This window comes from Vicia villosa, linkage group LG3, assembly GCF_029867415.1.
Source record: "Vicia villosa cultivar HV-30 ecotype Madison, WI linkage group LG3, Vvil1.0, whole genome shotgun sequence".
In the NCBI taxonomy this organism is placed as follows: domain Eukaryota; kingdom Viridiplantae; phylum Streptophyta; class Magnoliopsida; order Fabales; family Fabaceae; genus Vicia; species Vicia villosa.
Window position 1 is genome coordinate 96,883,263 of NC_081182.1, and position 11,924 is coordinate 96,895,186.

Below are 11,924 nucleotides of genomic sequence, written 5' to 3' on the forward strand. Positions count from 1 at the left end.
AATGGCACACAAAGACGTCATCATTTCATCTACCACATAGTGAGATGACTATCACACTCGACGATGTCGCGTGTCTGCTACATCTTCCGGTTAGGGGCAACTTTTAAATCATGGGAAGATTACCAAAGACGAGGGGTTGGAGTTAACGGTAGACTATCTAGGAGTTATCTGAAGGATGTTTGTGGAAGACGAAGCAAATGACAGGAAATATCACACTTTTAACGGTAACATTTATCAGTCTTTTAGCGTTAGTGTTTCATTAAATTATTACAACGTCGTTACTAACTAATGATTCGTGTGTCCTCCAACATTTTTAGGCTTGGATCCTCCAGCACTTCCCATGCATCTCTGGCTGGTCATGTCTACCGACTTATACTGAGGACATGTTATGTGCTTCTATATTTTCCCCGTTCATAGAAAATCAGGCGATACAGTCGTTCAAAGTGTATATGACCGCTTGGTAGAAGAGGATGTACACTTTCATTCTTACGTCGATCACCATGAGACGATTCCCTTTGACGACATAGTCTTATACTCGAAATGGTTGACTAGCGGGTCACGTTTGACGTCTCTTTATCTGCCTGAATGTGTCATGCGTCAGTTCGGCTACATGCAATACATTCCCAAAGATTCTTATGTTTCAGCTCCTCCCAGTGCGAAACGTATAGATATGAATGCTATGTTTGGTGATTATGTTAATCATTTAGTACCAGATGAGGCACAGAATATCATAGTTGAGTACGACTGGAGTTACGTAGACGGTTACATTTGATGGTTCTTTCGAGTGTCTCATCCTTATAAGGTACGGAATACTTCGAGAGATCCACCAAGATTAGCTCATCAGGAGATGCTAGGACATATCATGTTGTTAATGTGTTGCCTACATGTTCTAGATATATTTTGATTTGCGTTTTATTTATCGATTCCATTGTCACTTTTGAATTGGATTTATATACTCTAGACTTGTAACTTTATATATGTCATTTTCTTCATAGTCAATCGTAGCACACCTTCTAACTATTTGATCTGAAAAACACTTAAAATTAATCAAAATATACTAATTTACTGTTTACATTGAATCAAGAGATACATCTCCAAAATAATCTAACACTTAACAAATAAAGGTCCGTCCGGAGATACATCTCCAAAATAATCTAAAGCTTAATAAATAAAAGTCCATCCGAAGATACATCTCCAAAATAATCCACCGCTTACCAACAAAAGGTGCGTCCGTAGATTCGTTCTAAAAATTGAGGTGCATTCTATTCATGTAGATAGGGTGCATTCTATTCATGTAGATCGGGTGCATTGAGAAATCCCCTTGTAACAGAGCATCGTGGATCAATCAGCCAATGGCTTTAAAGTACATATTCATCTTGAAAAAAAATCTGATAATTAAAATTAAAAAATACATATTCATCTCTGTACATCACTTATAGTATCTGAGGTCATTAGCCTACTCTTAGGATGCAGTTTTGGCCAAACAACTTAAATAAAACAATAGAGTTAAATGATCTAATGATATGATACACCCTAAATGTGCCAAGATCTAAGTTGCTTCAAGTTACAACCAACAAAGAGCTTGGCCTAAATAGGCACCTTATGTACATGTCAATGTCACATCTCTAATTTAGTTCTTAATTCCAAGTTACTAGTCTAAAACTGGTACAAACAGATGATAAACCTGCAATTAGCTTATATGCAATAAGCTTAATTAATCGCTATCACTATCACTGTCCGTGTCCAGAAAGCTGAACTCTCTCCATCCGTTGAGTTTGATCAACACGGTTCCTCGGTTCTCTTCACTCCATTCAATTGACTCTTTATCTAAAAGTTTAGTAACCTGTATCAAGCAAATCATAAGAATAGCCATTTAGAAACAATTTTGTTCCCTTCAAAGAGACTTATCGATCGATGTTTGTATAGAAGGGGGTGGATTAAACCGCACCGATTGTTTCAGCTTGGACTTTCCAAAACCGTGTGATCCACATCCTGTGATGACCCTTATCATCTGAACAGCTAGAGCAGAAATAAAAGACAATCAGGTAAAATAAGTAAATGAAAACATAGTTCAATAAGCAATGTCCTTTTAAGTCCCGAGAAAATGTGAAAAGCTAGATCCTTAGGAAAATGCTTACAAGGAACATATGATCCAAATAGAAGGTGGAGTTTCAGCATTCTCATTGCTGGTTTCACGTGCTGTCCGTGCAAATCAATAGTTATCACATTTTCTATACCCTTGTTTCTGCATAACACTTGCAATAGGTTAAAACAAACAATAATAAAGAATGGATAAGGAAAGTTCTAGGATTTTTGTTCTTGATTTCTATTTTAGAGAATCTTTACAAAAAGAATAAAATATCCGCGAGCTAAAGAAAACGACCGACCTAGCAACAAATATATCATGGCTTGCCTTAGTGTCTGCTTTCTGAGCTACTTTAGTTTGTTCTTTACCCTAACCACACATAGAAATAGTTGGTACATCGGGTGCATAGAAAGGAGGCAAAAAAAAAATGCAATATATAGAGGAATTGAGAAAGCATTGGTTTTAAAAGATAATTATTATAAACAGACATCCCAACGATTAGGTGCAAAATAATGTATCACGTTTTTGACAGACAAAATAATGAACCTGATCAGAAAGATATGCGGCATATCCTCGCTCTCCATTAGAATAAGCTGTTGCAGCCTGCAAAATTATGTCAACTCTATCATATACTCAACTGATATCTGCACTCCAAATCAAACTGGCTTAGATAATAGATAGTTAAAATCAAAGGAAAAGATAAAATATGCACTTACTTTTTGGAAGTAGCATTTCACAGAATCCCACTGCTGTCTTGCACCTTCCCTAAATGCATGATATTCCTCTCCTTTAGCTATGAACCAGGAAAATAAAATAAGTGAATGGATATTTTCAATTTGATAACATCAACGAAATCATCAAATCAAATTTATGCATACAAAAAGAAAGATAATCCAAAAATACTCAATAAATGTATAAAGCACGAACACCTCTAGGAGTAGGAGTATCGCGGTGTCTGATATGCGTCGGTGTCCGACACTCGTACGACACGCATCGAAAAAATCTGACAATTGTCTCAAAAAATTGTTTTTCTTTGCTTCAATAGTCTTTAAAACGGTGTCCGACACCTGTATGACACTCATACAACACGGGTCGGACAATTCAAACAAGTGTTTCAAAAAAATTTGTTTTTTTTCTTTACCTCACAACACACCTTATATATTTTTGGACAAATCTCAGACACATCTAAAAGGGTTAAACATGTATTTAAGTAATGTTATCAACGAAAAAAATTGACATCAATTTTAATTAGTATATTTTGAACTCTTTAAAAAGATGGATAAATGAAAGTAAAATACTAGCATATGTGTAGCAGTGTCGGTGTCTTGTGTTTTTGACATTATCGGTGTCGGAGTGTCCATGTTGTGTCGTGTTCCGGTGACCGTGTCGGAGTCTCTGCTCATGCACTGTTATGATTTTTGACAGAAAAAACTAATAAATAAATACAAACTGAATACTGTTTAAGAGTGAGTAGATGCAAGCAAAAGTATATCAAAATTGCCATACTGTGAGCACGCTGCTGAGGTTCTGCAACATTTGGACAAGTACCAAAACCAGGTCCCAAAGACTGCATTTTCTTTGCTATATTTCTCCAATTCATGGTACCTTTGTCGTGTTCAGAGCTTTTGGGAATGTTAAACAAGGACTCTAACACCTTTTGAGGAAGTTCAAACTTTGTACATCCTGGGCTAATATGAGAATTAGCTTTAGAACTAGTGAGGACCTCCGCATAATTCCTAAAATCAATAAACAACTAAGCTAGTGGAGTTAAGTTCCATATACGACAAGATTCTTGATTAGGACAAAGTTGAGATTCACATACAAGAGGAGTTAAGTTGAGATTCACATAAATGAAGGTGAAAGCGAATAGGAGGATATTCGACTAATGGACAATCCAAAATCATAAATATTGTTGTAGTTATTTACGTGCAATGACTTATCAAAATTGTTTTTGTTTCCAGGAAGGAAGTGGCGAGAAGGAATGAAAAATGTGAAGACAAAGCCATAATGTATCAACAACACTGCTGTGGCAGAATAGTAAATACATAAAAATATTGACATAATTGACCTGCCATAAGATGTCGGACCCCATATATTATCAGAAAAGTCACCTTCCGATGAAAGAGAAGTGCACTCTGATCTCCTATCTATCATCTGCGCCAAAATTTGACGATTAATATTATTTACTATATGGATATATGGATATAAGGATGCAGATAATGTAGATGTTAAAACAATGATGAAAATCCAAAGTAATTTAAGTACCTGACAAACTATTTCAGAAGATAACAAGTGACCCATTAAATGTTAAAACCGGAGTAAATTTAAAAGTTGTAGTGAAAAAGAAAGTCTATACTACGACTTACACTGTCATTATCATAATCAACAGGGAATCTTGCGTAATTCATGTTGTTGCCTACTTTGAAATTAGAATTTCTATCATTACTGGATCTCTCATTGGCAGCTAGGTCAAGCAATATATCTGAGGCCTGGAAAATCATAATCACAGCTATTCATATTACAAAAGTAGAACAACTTGAGTTGATCAATGTAGCATTCTAAAACGCCTGTAGAAGCAAAATAAAGAGAGAAGAAAAGAACAGAACTGAAAGAGCAACATGATTATTTGTAAGCAGCAACATAAAAAAATGAAGAACAAAACAATACACTTTAAAAGATTTGAATTGACATTTATTTATACCCTTGAAAAGACCTCTTTAAAAAAAGGATTAGAGGAACTTTGCCCCAAAACCCTAATGGCAGATGCGATAGCGGTTTGGGGTCGCAACAACCACTATTGCTGACGGCAACATGCAGACCATAAGTGCCGCACTGAACCCTACAACCACTACGCTTCGGCAGCGCTGTTGGCAACATAGCAGCAAATAATGAGCAACAGTTACCAAACTCTGCCGCTCTACAACAATAGTAACTCCGCAGATGGAAGAGTGGGAGCTAAAGGGGAGCTTAAGAACACAGGACCACAGAAATTGTGTGAAACAGAACAACTAAGAATTCAAGAACCTCAAATTCATGGGAAGTGCAATTTCAGACTGCAAAATACCTTTTCAACATCATATCCACATTGACCTGCATACAAAGATATAAATTTAATTCCAAGGTCAGGCAATAAACCAGAAAAACGTATTTCAAAACAAATATTATAATCAAAAACACCATGAACTAGTTAGTATAAACACGCAATGAGTAAAAATAATATGATAGCAAACTAAGGAAAAGAATAAGTTTCTAGTTCCATATAAAACCAAAACAACAAAACACATAACAATGACAAACACGTATTTAAAAAATGAATAAATTGAACGTAAGCACAAGTGTCGGTGTCTAACACACAGACAAACACGCATTTATTCAGAAGTGTTGGTGCTCCACAGCAAAAGACAATACATCAAACAGTAGATCTACAAATATAATAACGGTTATGAAACTTGAAAGAGAAACATAATAAACAAACTAAAAATTTTGCAAAACCTCTAGTAATTCGTTTTCTACTTTTTCTATAGCAAACAAAACTAAAACCTGAAAAAGCAAAAACACAAAACACATAACAAAAACAAAAAAACAAAAAAAAAGTGAATTACTCACAAAGAACATCTCTAACAACAGCCAAATTAAGATCACAATCATTCCCAAGCATGGAATAAAGAAACTGCTCCGCCTCATCCTTATCCACAACCTCATTCCCAATCCTCTTCTTCCTCCCACTATTTCTCCTCACATACTCATTCCCCAAAATCGTCGAAACCGTTCCCGTAGCAGCAACAATCCTCTTCTGCTTCTGTTTCTGCTTCTGCTTAACCCCTTCAAACCCCACCACATCCTCCCTACAAATCTGCTCCAAAAACCCATCCGAAGAACCCGAAGTCGAACCCAAATCCAACCCAGAAGAAACCCCATTGCTACTGCTCCCGCCACTCCACGAAGAAGACGACGAACAGAAATACGGGTCTTCAATACTGTCCACCAAACCCCTCCTTAAGATCTCAGAAGCCTTGTTTGAGTCACCGTTCGCAACGTCGTATGCAACCACCGCTTCCTCGATTGAAGACAAAGAGAAAGCTTCAACCAACGATTGTAGAACCCGGTTTTTTTCAACTTCCCCTTTGGAAGGTTCTTTGTTCGATTCCACGTTCTTCGGTGGTTTTTGCTTCTTCTTTTTTCTGGAGTTTTTCATCTTTGGGGGCTAAAACGGAATTTTTCAGAGGAAAAAGGGGTTGAAGATTGATTGGGAGTTTGAAAGGAGGGATTTTGGAGAAGGAATCGTTGATGGGTGTTGGTGAGGGAGGAATGGCATGAGAGATTCTCTGAGTTTTTTTGAAAAGGAAAATCAATGATAATAAATTAATAATGATAATAATATAAAATTATTTATCTATAAAAACTGAAAAAGGATTATGGATTTTAAATTGGTTTTTTGTTTTTTTTATTCAATCTAAATAGGTTATAATTATACCGACACTGAAAAAGTTGAACAGTCAAAAGAAAAACTTTTTGATGTACTGTAATCCGATTGCGGATAATCCGAGAGGAAATGAATTATTTTTTTATTAATTTTATACTTTAATTTAATTATAGTAAAAGTTTGTTGAATATATAGATAAAAGAATTGTGTCTAAATCCATTGGAGAGAGAATTTTAAGAAATACTATTATATGAGATTTTAAAATTTGTTGGAAAATGGTGAAGATAGACATTAATATTTTTTTAGAAAATTTAAATACAATTCTTTATGTGTGATTTTTACTATTTTTCAATGAAAATATGACGTGTAGTTAAATATCGTTACGATTGAAATGAAATTGCATATGTGTGAGAAAAAAATTATATAATTGTTATATTTTTATTGGAAAATAGTAAAAATCACATGGATATTCATGGGTGGATAATATGTAAAGGGATATTCATTGATGGATAATATGATATTTGTGTTCGCCCCATTAAATAAATATGATATTTGTATCTGTCTCATATCTGTGTGGGTATCTATTAAATGGATAATCAACAAATTTAAAGTATCGGTGAATATTTACAAATATATATATGGATAACATTTTTAAAAATTATTTTTTGAAAAAAATAATTACATACTTCTTTTAATTACACAAAAAATTATTATCATCTAACGACCATATAATTTACTTTCAATTTAATAAGAAAGTTGCATCACTTTAATTTCTTTTTTTCACCGAAACATAATATTTATACATTTCTTTTTTAATCAAAACAAATTAAAGATATTGAAATTATGTGTTATGGTGGAAGAAGAGCGGATGACAGAAGAATGGGAAGGGATGCACTGGTTCGACGAGGGAAAGACAATATTGGTTGGTTGGACAATGAAATTGTTGAAGTGAGATCTGAAGTATAAAAAAAAATTAATATGAAATTGTCAAATAGGTTTTGTATGTAATGTCAAACGTTTTCTTCAAAGAAAAATTCAAAAAAATGAGAAGTGTTGAAGTGTAATCAAAATTCAACACATTTTAGATTTGCATTTCAATTTAATTTGAGTTGCATTTTAGCTTGGTAATATAAATACTGACTTTAAGTTTTAGTTTAAAAAGGAGAATTCGTTTGTAACCATTTTATATTTCGAGTAAGAAAGTTAGTTAGAATTCTCTCTCTCTCTCTCTCTCTCTCTCTCTCTCTCTCTCTCTCTCTCTCTCTCTCTCTCTCTTTCTCTCTCTCTCTCTCTCTCACACACACACACTCTCCCTCTATTCTTTCATCTTCATCTTCAACCTTGTGCACCAACAATTGGTATTTAGAGGCTCAGTTAAATTTACAGGGAAACACGAGTGTACGTGAGGCGTGTGTGATTATTAATTTCGTTTCTTGAATTCGTGTTGAATTTATGATCCAAATCAAAACTGAATCACATTTCTTGATTTTGCGGGATTGGGAAACACTGGTGTTGGTGAGATTCGAGTGAACTTCCACAAGAACGAAGATGAACAACGTAAACGGTAGCTTGAACACAAAGCTTCTAGTATTTGATGGAAAGAACTGGAGTTGATGGATGATTCATATATGTGTGTTGTTTGGCGCTCAAGAAGTTCTTCATCTCGTCAATAATGGTTACACGTCAGTTGCATTAGATGCAACGGAAGCGCAAATAAACGTGCAAAGAGAAATGAGGAAGAATGGTGGTTCTTAGAAGTTAGAAGCCTCTAACACTTATGAGAAGAAACATCATAGGGGGAGGAGAAGCTTGACAAGAGAAAGGTTCAGTGTTACAACTATAAATAGGTTTGGTCATCTTGCTAAGGATTATTGGTCAAACAAGGAAAGGAAGTCAGAAGGAGAAAATATAGCCAAAGGAGATTTTGATGATGAACCTGTGCGATTGATGGATTTTGAATCTAATGGTAGATATTTGGTAGACTGGTGGTATATGGACATTGGCTGATCAAATCACCTAATTGGAAACAATCAATGGCTGATTGGTTTTGACTCTAGAAAGAGGACAACGATCAAAAGTGTTGATGATAAGTACCTTAATATTAAAGGAATGGGAGGTGTCAAAGTCAAAGTGAAGAATGGAAAAACTGTTCTGATCAAGGATGTTTGGTATGTTCCTGGTATGAAGAGCAGACTGATGAATGTATGTCATCTCATCAAGAAAGGTTTTTTAGTAACTATGAAGAACAATATCTTGAAGTTGTATGATTTTGATCAGAACCTGATTATGCAATCTGAGCATGGAAGCAACAAAACATTCAAGGTGAATGTGGAGTCAACTTAAACTAAATGCCTTAGTGTAGAAGGTGTTGAAGGTGACAGTGAATTGTGGCATAAGAGATTGGGGCATCTGAACTTCATAAGCTTAGGGCATCTGAGTTCTAAGAAGCTAGTACATAGCATTCCTAAGATTGTGAAGCCTGAGAAATCATGTGAGATATGCATGAAAGCAAGCAATCTAGATTGCCATTTGCATTAGAAGTGGCTCCAAGAGCAAAACATGTTTTGGGAGTAGTGCATTTTAACATATGTGGACCATTTGAAGTAACTTCACTTGGAGAAAACAAGTAATGTGTGTCTTTTATGGATGACAAGAACGAAATGGGTATCACTCATCAAGTTTAAGCATGAGGAGTTTGTTGAGTTTCAGAATTATAAAGTGAAGGCTAAAAAACATAGTGGTTAGAAGTTGAAAGTTCTTAGAACTGATGGTGTAAGGGAGTACAACTCTACGAAATTCAAGAAGTATTGCGAGAAGAATGGAATTGAGCATGAGGTTACTGCTCCATACACTTCTTAACACAATGGTCTTGCTGAAAGAAGAAATAGGAATTTGGTTAATATGATAATAAGCATGCTGGAAGAGAACAAGCCCCCCTACATCTTGTGGGGTAAAGTTGTTGCCACTATATCATATATGTTCAACATGTGTCCAACCAAGAAGCTGGAGGAAACTGTTTCTTTTGAGAAATGGATTGGAGATAAGCAAAGTGTGAGTCATTTCAGAGTATTTTGTTCTGTTTGTTACAAATGTGTTTGATTAGTGTATTTTGATGCATATTCTTATTCTATTGTACTTAGGCATTTCTCTAGTTTGTTTTATTAATTTTTCTATTTTATTGTGTTTTTAGATTAAATTTTTTATTTTCGTATTTTATTTTCAGCATTAGCGATTATTTGATACTTTTTCAATGTGTAGACGATAACTTGAGCTACGAGAATCGGATCGACACATTCTGATATGCGTTGGAAAGATAAGAGAAAGCGCTGCAAGTTTTGTGTTGAAGTCAAAAGTTGATTCGAATTGCAGAAGTCTCAAATAATCCGTTGAAGTTCCAGACTTAAGAAATATTTAGTTTTTGGCCATTTTTTGGGTCGATTTTATGTTTTCCGACCCAATTTGAATTATAATTGTGAATCCTTATTTTATTTAAGGTTATTTAGCCGCGTATTGTTCACTATTTATTATTCATGAGAAAATAATTTGCTTTGAACGATTGTAATAAAGAACTAATCCACCAAGGATTAATCCGCTGTAATCGGTTCCCGTCGACACTTTGAGGTTCTATAATTTCAATCAAATTGCTTTCCCTTTCAATACTATGTTATATGTATTTTTTGCCTTATTTGGGTTTTATAGAATATGTATTGATTAATTTCAATGATTATATGTTTCTATACTTTGATCGCGTTTGCTTAATTCACGCTTGTTCGATCGTGTTTGCTCAATTCACTGTAGCTTTAATTTTTCTGCTTAATTCGGAAATTAGAAACATATATCTTGTAGTGTGAGTTGCGCTTGTTTAATTGATACTATATTCGAAAAGGGATTATAATCCGCTTAGGGCATGGAAACTATATGAATCAATGATAAGTTGGGAAACCGAAACAGTAGATTAATCATTTTAGCTTATTTAATAATCACCTATTTGCACTGTTTTCTTGGTTGAATCTCAAACCTAAACCCCCAATCTATTTCAATAGGTTAATAATAATAATCTAAGAGTCCTTGAGATACGATACTCAAGTTGTCGTAAACGTAAACTACATTTTAAATTACTCGTTTTTGACCCGTGTGCGATAGTGGATCAGTGTTCCAGATGCTACTAGAAAGAAGCTCGATGATAGAAGCAAAGTATTTTTACTGATTAGGTACCACAATACATGTTCTTATAATCTTTATTGTCTAGTCACTAACAAAGTTGAAGTCAGTAGAGATGTCATTGTAAATGAAGCAGAAGTATGGAATTGGAGCAAGTCTCAATCCAACTTTGGTGCAGTGTTGACACTTGAGATAACTTCTAAAGGAGAATCTACCTCTGAAAGGGATTCTGCCTCTGAAGATGAGTCAAAGTCTGAAGGTAATTCTGAAGGCGAGTTTGACTGTTAAATCCGATTATGATCCAGATTCTAATAATGATCCAGACTTTGGTGGTAATCCAACCTCTGAAGGTGGAACTTTTGAAGGGGGTCCAACATATGATATTGTTCCAGCATCTAAAGAAGATTCTAAACAAGTTCAAATACCATGAAGAATCTGACAAATACGAAGAAGATTTGCAGAGGTTGACATGTTGCAAGATACTAAGATCGACTCTTAAGGAAGAGTCATTTAGTTTGCCATGTTAGTAAACTCTGAACCAATGAGTATTAAAGAAGCTCTCAAGAGGAAAGTATGGTTGATAGCCATCAGTTTTAAATGAGTATAAAAGTTGAAGCTAAAGCCAGATGGATCAATTGGCATATGCAAAACAAGGTTAGTAGCTAAAGGATTTCTACAAAAATCTAGTTTAGACTATTTTAAAGTGTTTAGTCCTGTAGCTAGACATGAAACAATCATATTGGTGATTGTTATAACTGCAAATAGGAATCGTCCTCTAATAAATTTGGATGTGAAATCTGCTTTTCTGAATGGCCATTTACAATAAGAAATTTATGTGTTACAACCTCCTAGATTTATGAAAAAGAATCAGGAAGGGATGGTGTATAAGTTGCATAAAGCCTTTTATTTATGGACTGAAACAAGCTCCTAGAGCTTGGAATCTAAAAATTAATTCATTTTTTCAGCTTTAAGGATTCATAAAATGTAAGATGGAGAATGAGGTTTATGTTCAGCATACCTTTGAAAGTAATATGATTCTGGTGTGTCTCTATGTTGATGACATATTGCTAACATGGAGCTGTTCGGATGATATAATAAAGTCCAAGAAGGTGCTGATGAATGAGTTTGAGATGACTGGGCTATGAAACATGATATATTTTCTAGGGATGGAGATTTTGTACTCTGAGAAGGATATAATTTTTCATTAGCTGAAGTACGAACATCTTTTATTTCATAAACAAACCTCGAAAACAC

At 34.7% G+C, this 11,924-nt stretch overlaps 2 protein-coding genes across 3 annotated transcripts; one reads left to right on the forward strand and one right to left on the reverse strand.

Annotated features, from left to right (window-relative positions):
- The first annotated feature begins 388 nt into the window (after positions 1-388).
- On the forward strand, positions 389-772 carry LOC131658616 (uncharacterized). The gene has a single exon (XM_058927890.1). It carries the CDS (start codon positions 389-391, stop codon positions 770-772), a length of 384 nt encoding a protein of 127 aa, XP_058783873.1.
- Positions 773-1,376: 604 nt separating this feature from the next.
- On the reverse strand, positions 1,377-6,458 carry LOC131662203 (SMR domain-containing protein At5g58720). 2 transcript variants are annotated; one of them, XM_058931920.1, is made up of 12 exons: positions 5,693-6,458; positions 5,151-5,176; positions 4,453-4,575; positions 4,155-4,240; positions 3,593-3,822; positions 3,385-3,492; positions 2,803-2,879; positions 2,633-2,689; positions 2,388-2,455; positions 2,139-2,245; positions 1,949-2,019; positions 1,377-1,843 (listed from the first exon to the last, which is right to left on the reverse strand). In XM_058931920.1, exons 1-12 carry the CDS (start codon positions 6,279-6,281, stop codon positions 1,715-1,717), a joined length of 1,671 nt encoding a protein of 556 aa, XP_058787903.1. In that variant the 5' UTR covers positions 6,282-6,458; the 3' UTR covers positions 1,377-1,714. The 2 variants fall into 2 exon arrangements, with proteins under 2 accessions (XP_058787903.1, XP_058787904.1); XM_058931921.1 differs by lacking the exon at positions 3,385-3,492 and having other exon boundaries at positions 5,693-6,455.
- Between the last annotated feature and the right edge of the window lie 5,466 nt (positions 6,459-11,924).

Excerpts from the sequence above, each read along its gene's own strand:
- LOC131658616 (XM_058927890.1), top strand. The coding sequence starts at position 389 with ATGTGCTTCTATATTTTCCCCGTTCATAGAAAATCAGGCGATACAGTC.
- LOC131662203 (XM_058931920.1), bottom strand. The coding sequence starts at position 6,281 with ATGAAAAACTCCAGAAAAAAGAAGAAGCAAAAACCACCGAAGAACGTG. Across the intron at positions 2,456-2,632 it reads CCGCATATCTTTCTGATCAG|GGTAAAGAACAAACTAAAGT; the intron begins GTTCATTATTTT and ends ATGTGTGGTTAG. Across the intron at positions 1,844-1,948 it reads AGTCCAAGCTGAAACAATCG|GTTACTAAACTTTTAGATAA; the intron begins GTGCGGTTTAAT and ends TGCTTGATACAG.